This window comes from Danio rerio, chromosome 12 (assembly GCF_049306965.1).
Source record: "Danio rerio strain Tuebingen ecotype United States chromosome 12, GRCz12tu, whole genome shotgun sequence".
NCBI lineage: Eukaryota > Metazoa > Chordata > Actinopteri > Cypriniformes > Danionidae > Danio > Danio rerio.
The window spans coordinates 50819553-50833387 of NC_133187.1; the positions used below are offsets into that span (position 1 = coordinate 50819553).

Here is a 13835-nt window from a genome sequence, read left to right on the forward strand (position 1 = left end):
TATTTAGCATAAAATGTGTATTTCTTTATCTGACATCTGAATCTTGATCTTCTTTAAGAGCTACACTACTTGACTTATTCCACACGATGGCGATACTCTGTTAAAATCGTTGGGTTAAAAATACCCCAAGATGTAACCCAACTATAGGTTATTACAGCACCTTCCCAACTATGGATTATTTTAACCTAATGCATTGGGTTATTTTGATTATATGTTATTTTTTCAATTCTGGTATTAGTGTTGCTACTATTACTAATGGTACTATTAATTTTATAATTATGACTGTGTAAATAAATAACATAGAGTTTACAAAAATATTGAAAATACATAATTTACATTACATTTTAAATTCCAGACACTTTTGTTAAAATATATCAAGAATCACAAACAATGAAGAAACAAAGCTAAGCGCAGACCGTTATAAACTGAGCAAGCAGAAAGTCCTGTGTTGATGGAGCAGAATATGGAGCTCTGTGTGCTGTAGAGGCCGTCCAGCAGCTGCAGCCGGCTTCACTCAGTGTCCATAGTGTACAATACAGTTTAACCACATCTAAATGCTTCTAAAAGATGGTCTTGGATGGTGAAACGGATATAAAAAAACTCATTTGGAAAATGACATTTGATAAAAAAAAAAAAAAAACATTATTGCGTTAGACCTTAAACAAACTTTAAAACGCAAAAACAACATTAGCATGCATAAATACAGCTGTTCTGTGTCAGTTAAATCAGTTGACTGTTGAAGTTCAAATATTTAACCCAACTGGTTTGAGATATTAATAAATAACCAAATAAAGGTTAAAATAACCCAACAAAGCAATAAATATTTAACCCAACTGGTTGAGATATTAATAAATAACCTGACAAAGGTTAAAAACAACCCAACAAAGCAACAAATATTTAACCCAACTGGTTGAGATATTAATAAATAACCTGACAAAGGTTAAAAATAACCCAACAAAGCAACAAATATTTAACCCAACTGGTTGAGATATTAAAAAATAACCAAATAAAGGTTAGAAATAACCCAACAAAGCAATAAATATTTAACCCAACTGGTTGAGATATTAATAAATAACCTGACAAAGGTTAAGAACAACCCAACAAAGCAACAAATATTTAACCCAACTGGTTGAGATATTAAAAAATAACCAAATAAAGGTTAGAAATAACCCAACAAAGCAACAAATATTTAACCCAACTGGTTGAGATATAAATAAATAACCAAATAAAGGTTAGAAATAACCCAACAAAGCAACAAATATTTAACCACTGGGTTAAATAAACAACTCATTGTTTTTTAGAATGTATTGTTGAAATAAATATTTATTTTATAGTTAATATAATACCCACGCCATTAAGGGGAGAACATGCAAACTCCACAGAAACACCAACTGACCCAGCCAGGACTCAGTGACCTTCTTGCTGTGAGGCCACAGTGCTAACCACTGAGCCACCGTGCCAATCAGGGCAGCTCAGTGGCGCATTGGGTAGCGCTCTTGTCTTACAGCAAGTAGGTCGCAGGTTCAAGCCTTGGCTGGGCCAGTTGGCATTTCTGTGTGAGTTTTGAGTTTGCATGTTCTCCCGTGTTCACGTGGGTTTCCTCCAGGTGCTCCGGTTTCCCCCACAATCTAAAGATATGCAGTATAGGGGCACTGGGTAAACTAAATTTTCAGTAGTGAATGGAAGTGTATGGGTGTTATTTATAAAAAATAAAATCTATTAAAATATTTTTTAGTGTTTACACAATATATATATATATGTGTGTGTGTGTGTGTGTGTGTGTGTGTGTGTGTGCAACCTAGTACTGGGAAACACCTGAATCCACGCCAACATGGGGAGAACATGCAAACTCCACACAGAAATGCCAGCTGACCCAGCCAGGACTCGAACCAGCGACCTTCTAGCTGTGAAGAAACAGTGTAAACCATCAAGCCACCGTGTCGCCAATATCATTATTTAACTTTTGTAGACGACGCAGTGGTGCAGTAGGTAGTGCTGTCACCTCACAGCAAGAAGGTCAAGAGTTCAAGCCTCGACTGAGTAAGTTGCTGTTTCTGTGTGGAGTTTGCATGTTCTCCATGTTTCCTCCGGGTGCTCCGGTTTCCTCCACAGTCCAAAGACATGCGGTACAGGTGAATTGGGTAGGCTAAATTGTCCGTGGTGTGTGTGTGTGTGTGTGTGGATTTTTCCCAGAGATGGGTTGCAGCTGGAAGGGCATCCGCTGCGTAAAAACTTGCTGGATAAGTTGGCGGTTCATTCCGCTGTGGCGACCTCGGATTAATAAAGGGACTAAGCCGACAAGAAAACGAATGAATAAATGAATTAATTTTTTGTTTTCTAGGATAAAAATTATTTCTTTATTTTATTATTAATTGTTGCAAAACTGTACACCACATAACAGGGATCAATCAACATCGCAAGGCACCATTAAAATAAATTAAATAAATAAAAATGTTCCCTTCAAATAATAATAACAATTATAAAATATTAAAATTAATTAATAATAATAATAAAAACAGAGACAAGGAGCAATACAAAAGGTATACATTAAATAAAAAAATCCATTCACAAGAATGAATACTACATTTATCCATTAATACATCATATTTGTGAAAGAAAATATATTCTAGGGGGCACTGAAATCATCTTTAATCAAAGTCAAGTGAAGCTTATTTAATTCAGGTGCTCAATTGTTATAATTGTTTATCTGTATAGTGTGTAAATCTGCTTTAAACGTCTTCCCTCATATTAATTATTTTACTTGAAGGCATTAAATATCACACAATAGCACACATCCTCACGCCCTTCCAGAATGTCACGCAAAAGTAGAACTGCATTTCCCAGAATTCCCCGCTCTCGCGCTCTCGCGTCACCTGCGCTCAGCGGAGCATCCCGAGTGTCGAGCGCCGAGCAGAAGCGCAAACACCGATTTCTGCCGTGTTCGGTAGCTGTCGGTGATGGTCGCACACCGGAGAGCAGGCGTTCACGATGCGGAACGGAACGGAATATCTCCGGTGAGTGAGGAATGTCCGCTGCTTTTTCATCCGTCCGGAATCGCGCACAAACTGCAGCAAGATGAAGAAGCAATTCAACCGAATGCGGCAACTGGCCAACCAGACGGTGGGCAGGTAAGAGAAAACACCTTTATCTTTATATTTATCTCTCTCTATCGATGATAATGATGATGAATATTATAGTAAAGCAGAAATAACGCCGCGAACTGCCCTCAGGCGACGTGTCATTGACGTCTGCGCCGCTTCACCTCACATATTTACATATGCAGATATGCAAATGAGATGCTGAAATCGACAGCGGTAGATTTGCGCGGTTTGTGGGAGCGGATGCTGAGTGTGTCTGCTTGATTAAATCAGATGTTGTTGTTGTTGTTGTGGTTTTGTGATAATGTGATGGAGACTGGTCCTGATGTGGGCCTCTGGAGCATCCTTCACCTGTCCTGACCCCAAACACACACACACACACACACACACACACACACACACACACACACACACACACACACACACACACCTATTAATCATTGAGCTACAGTTGGTTGTATATCCGCATATTGTTTCATTTTTGAATATACTTTGAATATTGGTTCTGGATTCACTTGTGAGAGTGAGTTCAGCACAACATTCACCCTGTTTAATTGACTGTGAGCAATGCTGCACTGATAGTCATCAGCTGCTGATTTGATTTCCTTATTCAGAATTTGTAAACAATATTTTTCTGAAATTATACTATTAAGGAGGGTCTTCACGGTGGCGCAGTGGGTAGCACGATCACCTTAAAGCAAGAAGGTCACTGGTTCGAGCCTCGGCTGGGTCAGTTGGTGTTTCTGTGTGGAGTTTGCATGTTCTCCCCGTGTTGGTGTGGGTTTCCTCCGGGTGCTCCGGTTTCCTCCACAGTCCAAACACATGCGCTATAGGGGAATCAACTACATTGTGCTTAGTGTTTGTGTGAGAATGAGTGTGTATGAGTGTTTCCCAGTGATGGGTTACAGCTGGAAGGGCATCCGCTGTGTAAAACATATGCTGGAATAGTTGGCGGTTCATTCCGCTGTGGCGACCCCTGATTAATAAAGGGACTAAGCCAAAAAGAAAATGAATGAATGAATGAATGAATGAATGAATGAATGAATGAATGAATATCATTAAGGAGCAAGTCTGAATGTGTGAATATAAAACTTTAGCTCAAGGTGTCGAGGTTATTTGTGGGTGTGTCAGGACTCAGGTGCTTAATTGTTGTCATTTCTGTCTTTAGTTTTGAACCTGCTTTAAATTATTTTTTTCTCATTAATTATTTTACTTAAAATTTAAGTAGTTTGGTAATTACTCATTTATCTGTTGTTCATTGTCATTCGTGTTTTTAAATGTTTCCATATAGTTTTAATAATATATGGGTTTTGTAGTTAAACTTAAGCTAAATGAAAATAAGAGATATGGCAGTTATACAGGGTAGAATAGATTCAATTTTAAATATATATATATATATATATATATATATATATATATATATATATATATATATATATATATATATATATATATATATCTTATATGAAACTTTTCATATATATATATATATACATATATATATATATATATATATATATATATATATATATATATATATATATATATATATATATGTATGAAAAGTTTAGATGCAAAAACCTCTAAAAGCTATTGGATATTTTCTTCTAAAATGAGCATTTTTCTCTGATTCTTGTATGTAGGCTCAGTGATTTTACTTTTATAGTGACGATTAAGTTCTTTTCATTGCCTTTCAAATGAAATAACTGAACATAATCATAGGAGGCTGAGAAAAATGCTAATTTTGTATGTAAATATATCTATCTATCTATCTATCTATCTATCTATCTATCTATCTATCTATCTATCTATCTATCTATCTATCTATCTATCTATCTATCTATCTATCTATCTATATATATATATATATATATATATATATATATACACATACACACACACACACACACACACACACACACACACACACACACACACACATACAGTGCTCAGCATATATAAGATCACCCCTCACAAATCTCTCTTTTAAATGAATATTTTTAATAGGAAGCTCTTATTCAAAAAAAGGTAATGATTCGCACTCAATTGCTTCGTACTGTTTTTATTTTTTATTTTTCTTACATTTTACGGGTGATTAAAAGATATGTGGACACATAATAAATCTGGAGCTTATCTAACAAAATCACTTACGATAGTGGTCCAAACACTAGTGCAGCCACATTTATACGTTATAGAAAATTTTTAAATACAAATTTATAAAAGAGGAAAAAAATATATATTTTTTGCAATTTTGTAGGTTGTAATTTATTTTTGCAATATTTAGCTTTAATTTAATTGTATTATTTTTTAAATTCTCAATATGTTTGGTGACGAAAATATAATTTTAATAAATATATCTGTTTAATAAATCTGTTTTGTTTTAATGCTCCACTGAGAAATGGAGAATCATATTAATTTTCTAAATGGGCTGTACTCAATTATGCTGAAATACATGTTGAAAAATATTGAAAAACTATTTATTATATAAATTAATTAATTGGTTTATTAAATTAATGTTGCATTATGAGTTGTTTTGAGTTTTAAAGTTTTTACATTTCATATTGGAAAAAATACATACAGGGATTAATAATGTAAATGTTTCCCAGAGATGGGTTGCAGCTGGAAGGGCATCCGCTGTGTAAAAACGTGCTGTATAAGTTGATGGTTCATTCCGCTGTGGTGACCCCTGATTAATAAAGGGACTAAGCCGACAAGAAAATGAATGAATGAATAAAAATGTAAATAAGCAATATAAATAATAAATCTTAACAGTTGATTTTGATAAAAAAAAAAAAATATATATATATATATATAATAACTCCAAATTTTGATAAGTATGTCAGGTTAGAACATTCAATTAAATGAGTGTAACACAATCACAGAAAAGAGCGTATGTAAGCACCACAAAACAAGTTATAAATAAGAGCGATAACATTAAGCATCATAGTTGTTTATGAATTCGGAGCAGATGATATGTTTGCTGGTTGCTATAGTAACATAATGATGATGTCATTAATAGAAGGTGAAGATTCCCTGGAGATCAATGACTGATGGCTGAGATGAGAAACACCTGTCTTAAAGGGACAGTACACACAAAAATGATAATGACTCATCATTTGCTGACCCTCAAGTGCTTCCAAACTAGGGCTGCATGATATTGGAAAAATATGACATGGTGATATTTTGTTTTTCTGCAATATAGTTTGCAATATGAACATCATTTCACCTGATAGCTCTGGAAAGAAGAATTCATTAATTTAGTCCGATTTGGGATCATTCTGGGTATAAATCATTCATAAAATATAATGAACAATTTAAAAGCATACATAAATACAATAAAGCAAAGAAGAAAAAAAGACATTTATGGTTTTCTTTATTGTGTTTTGAGGAGCCAAACAGTTTTCAAGTAGAGTAATAGAATAATCACATGTAAAAACACTGTATAATCTTCACCCTAAATAGTTAAACAAATAAATCTTTAATAAACGTACAAAAAGGTACATTTTCTTGTGCCTGAATGCAAAGTCACAGGTTTTTAAAACACATGCATGATAAACGTTTATTAAGGTGAAACTCTTTAATTAACTAAATAATGGCTCTTTGCTCAAATATAATCCCACTATCTGAACTCAACACTGCATATCCTGCGATGTGACTATTGCAGACACGCACATTGCAATACCAATGCTGAAGCCATATATTGTGCAGCCCTATTCTGAACTGTCATTAGTTTGATTTTCTCTGTTGAGCACTAAAGAAGATATTTTGAAGAATGTTGAAGAAAAGTAGCATGTTGAAGTATTAAAAGGGGACGCCACAGCAGAATGAACTGCCTAGTTCTATCATAAAAATAAAATAAATAAATAAATAGACTGATGTTTTGTTAAGGCGTCACAGTGGCGCAGTGGGTAGCATGATCACCGCACAGAAAGGAGGTCGCTGGTTCAAGTTCCTACCGTGTCAGTTGGCATTTCTTTGTGGAGTTTGCATGTTCTCCCCGTGTTGGCATGGGTTTCCTCCGAGTGCTCTGGTTTCTTAGTCCCTTAGTTATCTGGGGTCGCCACAGCGGAATGAACCACCAACTTATCCAGCATATGTTTTAGACAGCGGATGTGTTTGGACTGTGGGTTAAACTGGGGCACCCAGAGAAAACCCACGCCAACACGGGGAGAACATGCAAACTCCACACAGAAACACCAACTGACCCAGCCAGGACTCAAACCAGAGACCTTCTTGCTGTGAGGGCACGGTGCTAACCACTGAGCCACCGTTCTGCCAAATATTCATATGTCAATTTTTCTAATATTGTGCAACACGATATGGGTGGTCGTGCTTTTCCATACAGTGCATCTAAGCTATGGAATGGCCTAGCCGTTTCTCTGCACTGGACTTCTCAAGACTCACCTTTTTGCCGTTGCTTTTAACTCAGATTGATTATTTTTGTTAATTTAATCATCCAGTTGTACTGAATCGCTCATATTTGATTGCTTTATTGTGGTCTTTTTCTACAGTTTTTGTTGTTCTGCCTTGTATCGCTCTGAGAAAGCGCACTATGAATAAAATGTATTATTATTATTAACACAGTAAGTCAAGGCACGTGAAGTAAGAAAGTCAATAGAGTGAGTTCTGATGTCACTGCTTTTGTTGCATGAATGAATGTGTTGCTGCAGATGGATTAAAAAGCGCAGCGGGAGAATAATAGCCGTGTCCATTAAAAATGCAAGTCATTGTGTTCAAAGCAGTGACGGATCAATATGGCGAGGGATTATGAGGCGTCTGACGGTGTATTTGTGCTCTAATGCGTGTTGAGTGACAGCTCGGTTACGCCTCCTGCACGGAAACTCCTGAAAGAAAATCCTGCTCATGACAAACACAACTTTCACAGCTTCTGTAGCTCTGAGATATCATTTATGTTTAATAACTAGTAACAAGAACAGATGAAAATTAACATGTTTTTCTATTTATTAGTGTATATAGGTGATGTAATTTGGTGCATTTGAACAAAAGAGATTTAGTAAACAGATCTATTTATTAAAACAATATTTTAGTCACCAAACATCTTTTGAAGGCGAAGCAGTGGCGCAGTAGGTAGTGCTGTCGCCTCACAGCAAGAAGGTCACTGGTTCCAGCCTCGGCTCAGTTGGCGTTTCTGTGTGGAGTTTGAATGTTCTCCCTGTATTTGCGTGGGTTTCCTCTGGGTGCTCCGGTTTCCCCCACAGTCCAAACACATGTGGTAGCTAAAATTGTCCGTAGTGTATGAGTGTGTGTGTGTGTGTGTATGAATGTGTGTGTGTGGATGTTTCCCAGAGATGGGTTGCAGCTGGAAGGGCATCCGCTGCGTAAAAAAAAACCTTGCTGGATAAGATGCCGGTTCAGGGACTAAGCCGACAAGAAAATGAATGAATGAATGAATGAATGAATGAATGCATGAATGCAGATGGCAACAACAGTTAATCTAAATAGCAACTTACCTAATATAAAGCTTGAATTTACATTAGTGAAAGCATGATTATTCTTCAGACTATATAATCCTACAACCAAAGTCTATAATTGTTGCATCGCTAATTGTAATGCAGTTCAAACATATGAATGTGTCTGAATGTAGAAGAAGCCTACTTCAGCAATGCACTGCTTTTGTTGTGCCAACTGACACAGCTGGGACTCGAACCAGTGACCTTGCTTTGAGGCGACAGTGCTAACCGCTGAGCCACCGTGCATCATGCATGCAATGAATAATAAATACAATTAAACTTAAAATGATATAGAGATAAAAGAACATATACAGACATTAAATATTTATAAATATATTTTTCATAAAATTAAATAAATACATTCATGCTTAACACACACATTTATACATGCATTTATTTAGCAAGTAGATAAAATCACATGATAAATGCAATAAAAAAAATTCTAAAGATGCATTAAGCTATAACATTTAATTAGGCAAAAAGGCATCAAATTTATTCAAAATTAAATTTCTAATCAAACAAGCAAATAATTATGACGTTTAAATAAATTTGTTAAAATAATAATACAATTATTAAACTGTTTCTCTTCCATGTTTAACCCTAGCAGTAATCAACTGTTATATATTAAATAACAATTAAATTATGTAAAATATATAATAAATTATGAAGAATAGTTTTATTTAATAAATAAAATAATAATACATTTTAATAATAATAAAAACTAAATAAAATAAAACAATTGTTGAATACTATGATTGTATTGCTCTCTCATCGATACTTATCTAATGCATATCATAGCTAATATAGTGTAAAATATCTTGCAGTGTTCAGTTCATGTCTCCAGCATTAGTGAGATCCCTGCAGGCTGATATTAAAGCGCCTCGCAGTAAATAAACAGCATTATTTACAGCTCTGCTTGACCCTTAATTAGCCTGTGAGTCATTAGCTGAGCGCGTCTCGCAGACAACCGTCTGTGTGTGTTTGCTAATGACACTAATTACTGTAAACCAGCCTCACCTAAATATGCGCATGACATACTTTCATTGTATTCCTCGTATGCTTGTGTTTAATATGTGACGTTTGGTGAAGCGTTGAGTTGTTTTCTTAGCAGCTGATGTTGGTGGATTTGACATTAATCTCCTGCTGATATTGTGTTGGTGTGAATGTAGTACTGAACTGGGATCAGCCGTGCTCTCTGCAAACCCAAATAACCTTCAAGAGTGCAGGTACAGAGACTGTATAGAGTCAGGGAATCAATGACACACCGCTGAAGACAAAATTATTTACTCTTCTTCAAATATTTCCCAAATGATGTTGAACAGATTCAGGAATTGTTCACAGTATCTCCTCTAATATTTTTTCTTCTTGTTTGTTTTATTTTGGCTGGAATAAAAGCAGTTTTAATTGTTTTAAACTCATTTTAAGCTCAATATTATTGGTCCCTTCAGCAATATTAGTGTTGGATTGTCTCCAGAACAAACCACTGTTATACACTGACTTGCCTAATTACCCTAACTTTACCCTAATTACCCTAGTGAAGCCTTTACATGTCACTTTAAGCTGAACACTAGTGTCTTGAAGAATATCTAGACTAATATAATATGCTGTCATCATGGCAAAAATAACTGTAAATATTTTATGTTCAATCAGTTGATAAGATCATTTAATTCCTTACCGCCTTATTCACTTAATTCCTTAATCACAGGCTAGATCGCTGGACAGCTACGCATATGCCACTTTAACGAACTACAACTCCCATCACGCACCTCAGACACACCAGTTCTTGATTCCCCCTGATTACACACACACACCTGGAAGCTCCTGTGGGACCATATAAACAGCACACACTGTAAAAAATGCAGGGTTCCACACAATTCATTCATGTTGTCCCGACACAAATTGATTAAGTTAACACGTTTAACAAATTTATGTGGGTTGAACATAAAAAAATAATTTTGTCCCAATGAAATCTCAAGAATTGTGTTGTTTTAGCTCATTTTTATTAAGTAGTTTGAACGAGCAAGATATTTTCTTTTGAGTGCACACACATACACATTGCTGAGTCTTGTTTTCTTGTAATATTTCTTGTCACGGTTGTAGGTGTGTGCGCACTTGTGAGTGTCCGTTTGGTCACATGGTTTTGTTTTGGTGTTCCACGTGTGTCTGACGTCAGTTTTATGTCATGTGCTATGTGGAGTCCTGCTGTCCTGATTAGCCTGCCAGCTGCGACTCGGCTATATCTGGACAGCGCGTCTCTTGTCTCGTGTCAGTTCGTTGTTATTTTTGATGTGCTCTCTGTCTGTGTTTAGGGCTGGCGTGGAGACCCATCTGACACCTAGTCTGTCTGTTTTCCCCGATTGAGTGGGATACCTCATCTTTTGTCTGTTTATTTGTCCGTTTTGGACTTTGTTTATGCTATATTGACTGTGTCAACAAAGTAATTTTACTTGCATATTTGGTCCTTCTATTGCTCTATTTCAACATAACAATTTCTATGTGTTTTCCTTGTGTTGTCCTTTCGTGGTTTTTAATCTTTGCTCTGTTCATTACTTTATGTTGTTTTGCTGACCATTCGCCCATTTTGCTGACTACGCTTTTGGATTACCTTCATCGTACTTTTTGTTCCTGCTTGACCATTGCCTACCTGACACTTCTCTTAATAAATCTACACGTAGATCCTCAACTCGTTGTACCCCGACTCCTATGTTACAATATATAAATATATAAAAACTGTGATGTACTTTTAAATGAAAGCCTCAACATGCTGAGGGAACATTGACTACTTTCACATGGACATCAGTAATGGAATGATTTGCCTTAATCTGAATAAGACAATAATATGATGAAGGTGTTACATGAGTTGAATGTTCCTTTCATGATCTTGTGGGGTGGGGAACCGAATCGTGGGTCAAAAATTGTGATACAAACCGAATCGTGGGTCAAAAATCGTGACATGAACTGAATCGTGGGTCAAAAATCGTGATACTAATCGAATCGTTGGTCAAAAATCGTGATACGAACCGAATCGTGAGTAAAAAAATTGTGGGTCAAAAATCCTGATGCGAATCGAATCGCGAGTCAAAAATCGTGATACGAACCGAATCGTGGGTCAAAAAATTGTGGGTCAAAAATTGTGATACGAATCGAATCTGGGTCAAAAATCGTGATACGAATCGAATCGTGGGTCAAAAATCATGATACAAACCGAATCGTGGGTCAAAAATCGTGATACTAATTGAATCATGGGTCAAAAAACGTGATATGAACTGAATCGTGGGTCAAAAATCGTAATACGAACCGAATCGTGGGTCAAAAAATCGTGGGTCAAAAATCGTGATACAAATCGAATGTGGGTCAAAAAACGTGATACGAACCGAATCGTGGGTCAAAAATCGTGATACGAATCGAATCGTGGGTCAAAAAACGTGATACGAACCGAATCGTGGGTCAAAAATCGTGATACGAACCGAATCGTGGTTCAAAAATCGTGATACGAATCAAATCGTGGGTCAAAAACTGTGATACGAACCAAATGGTGGGTCAAAAACTGTGATACGAACCGAATCGTGGGTCAAAAATCGTGATACGAATCCAATCCTGAGTCAAAAATCGTGACACGAACTGAATCGTGGGTCAAGAATCGTGATACAAATTGAATCGGAGGTCAAAAATTGTGATACGAACCAAATCGTGGGTCAAAAATCATGATACGAACCGAATCGTGGGTCAAAAATCGTGATACGAACCAAATCGTGGGTCAAAAACTGTGATACGAACCGAATCGTGGGTCAAGAATCGTGATACGAATCGAATCGTGGGTCAAAAACTGTGATACGAACCAAATCGTGGATCAAAAACTGTGATACGAACCGAATCGTGGGTCAAAAACTGTGATACGAACCGAATCGTGGGTCAAAAACTGTGATACGAACCGAATCGTGGGTCAAAAATCGTGATAAGAACCGAATCGTGATTCAAAAATCGTGATAGGAATCGAATCGTGGGTTTGGTGTATCATTACAGCTCTAGTAAGGACTGCTGGAAGAGTGTTGTTATAATGGAATTTCTGATACCGCACGCACAATATAAAGAAAAAAAACTCTGCATTTCATGATGCGGGGGTCTGTGGTCCTTCACTGACTCTGTATCTGCAGAGAATAGTGTCAAACAGCAGTGTGTGTATGAAAAATCCTGTCGTTAAAGGTGGCAACAAGTCCTACATAACTGTAATAGCTTGATAAGGGTTGTTTACATGTCTGTGCTGCATGTCAATAATGCGACTATACTCCACATATCTTATTTCCATTTCTCTTTAGTTCCATTATGATCTATAATCAAAAATCACTGTTTACATGATCGACTGTTAATCAGAGTACTGTCTTATGTAGTTCCACACAATCAATGTGTGTTAGGACAACGTGAAGTAATTTAATTAACTTGTAATAACTTGTAATTACCCCCCCCCCCCCCCCATACACACAACTCACGAATTGTGTATTTCAGAAAAGTACTTTGATCATGCATCAAACATCATTTTGTGAGTGAAGGAAACTTACTGTTATCCAGGTTTCAGATATTTACTGCAGCATGTTTACAGTTTTATAGCGGTGTTTGACAGTGCAGCTCTGCAGTTGAGTGGGTTTATGAAGGAGTCTCTCTTCTTCCTGGTGTTTGTTCTGCTCGACTTACGGCCGTCAGGAACACAAGCGGCTGCACATTAGGACGCATGAGTGCTCCTGCTCCACTTTCCATTCCTGCGTCTGCTGCATAACTGCATTAGCGCTGCATTTAGCAGTCAGCAGAGACCCTTGGAGACGTCAGAGCGCATCGTTTAACACTGAAACTGTGTTTCTGACCTCAGATCAGTCCTGATGGAGAAGCAAAACAACTACACCTCAAACATCAGCAGAGCTGGGCAATCAATCAGAGTTTACATCACACTTTATTTGAATCCATTAAGCATGCTGATAATGCGAAGACCGTTATCAAACCATTTCCGCATTATTGTTTTCTTTTCCTTAATGTTTGCTTTATTAATTGCTTTTTTGTTTTTTATTCTGTCGTGTTTTATTCATGTTAATAACTTTTTCAGAGTTCTGTTTTATTTTTTGCATTATTTATTGTTTTTTGTTTTCTTTTTCATTTTTGCATTATTGTTTTTTCTTTTATTTTCTTTCATTTTTGCATTATTAATTACTTTTAATTTGTTTTTATTCTCTTTTGTTTAATTTTTCATTATATGTTTATAACTTTTTCAGAATTCTGC

At 36.3% G+C, this 13835-nt stretch overlaps 1 protein-coding gene across 12 annotated transcripts in view; it reads left to right on the top strand.

Annotated features, from left to right (window-relative positions):
• Positions 1-2855: 2855 nt before the first annotated feature.
• The window catches only part of arhgap44b (Rho GTPase activating protein 44b), a 56511-nt gene continuing 45531 nt past the window's right edge, over positions 2856-13835 (top strand). For all 12 annotated transcript variants that reach the window (XR_012388273.1, XR_012388270.1, XR_012388271.1 and 9 more), the window contains exon 1: positions 2856-3128. Coding sequence is in view for 8 of the 12 variants with exons in the window: in XM_073918981.1 (XP_073775082.1) it covers positions 3076-3128 (53 nt within the window). In the remaining 4 variants the exon portion in view is untranslated. The remainder of the gene's footprint in view (positions 3129-13835) is intronic.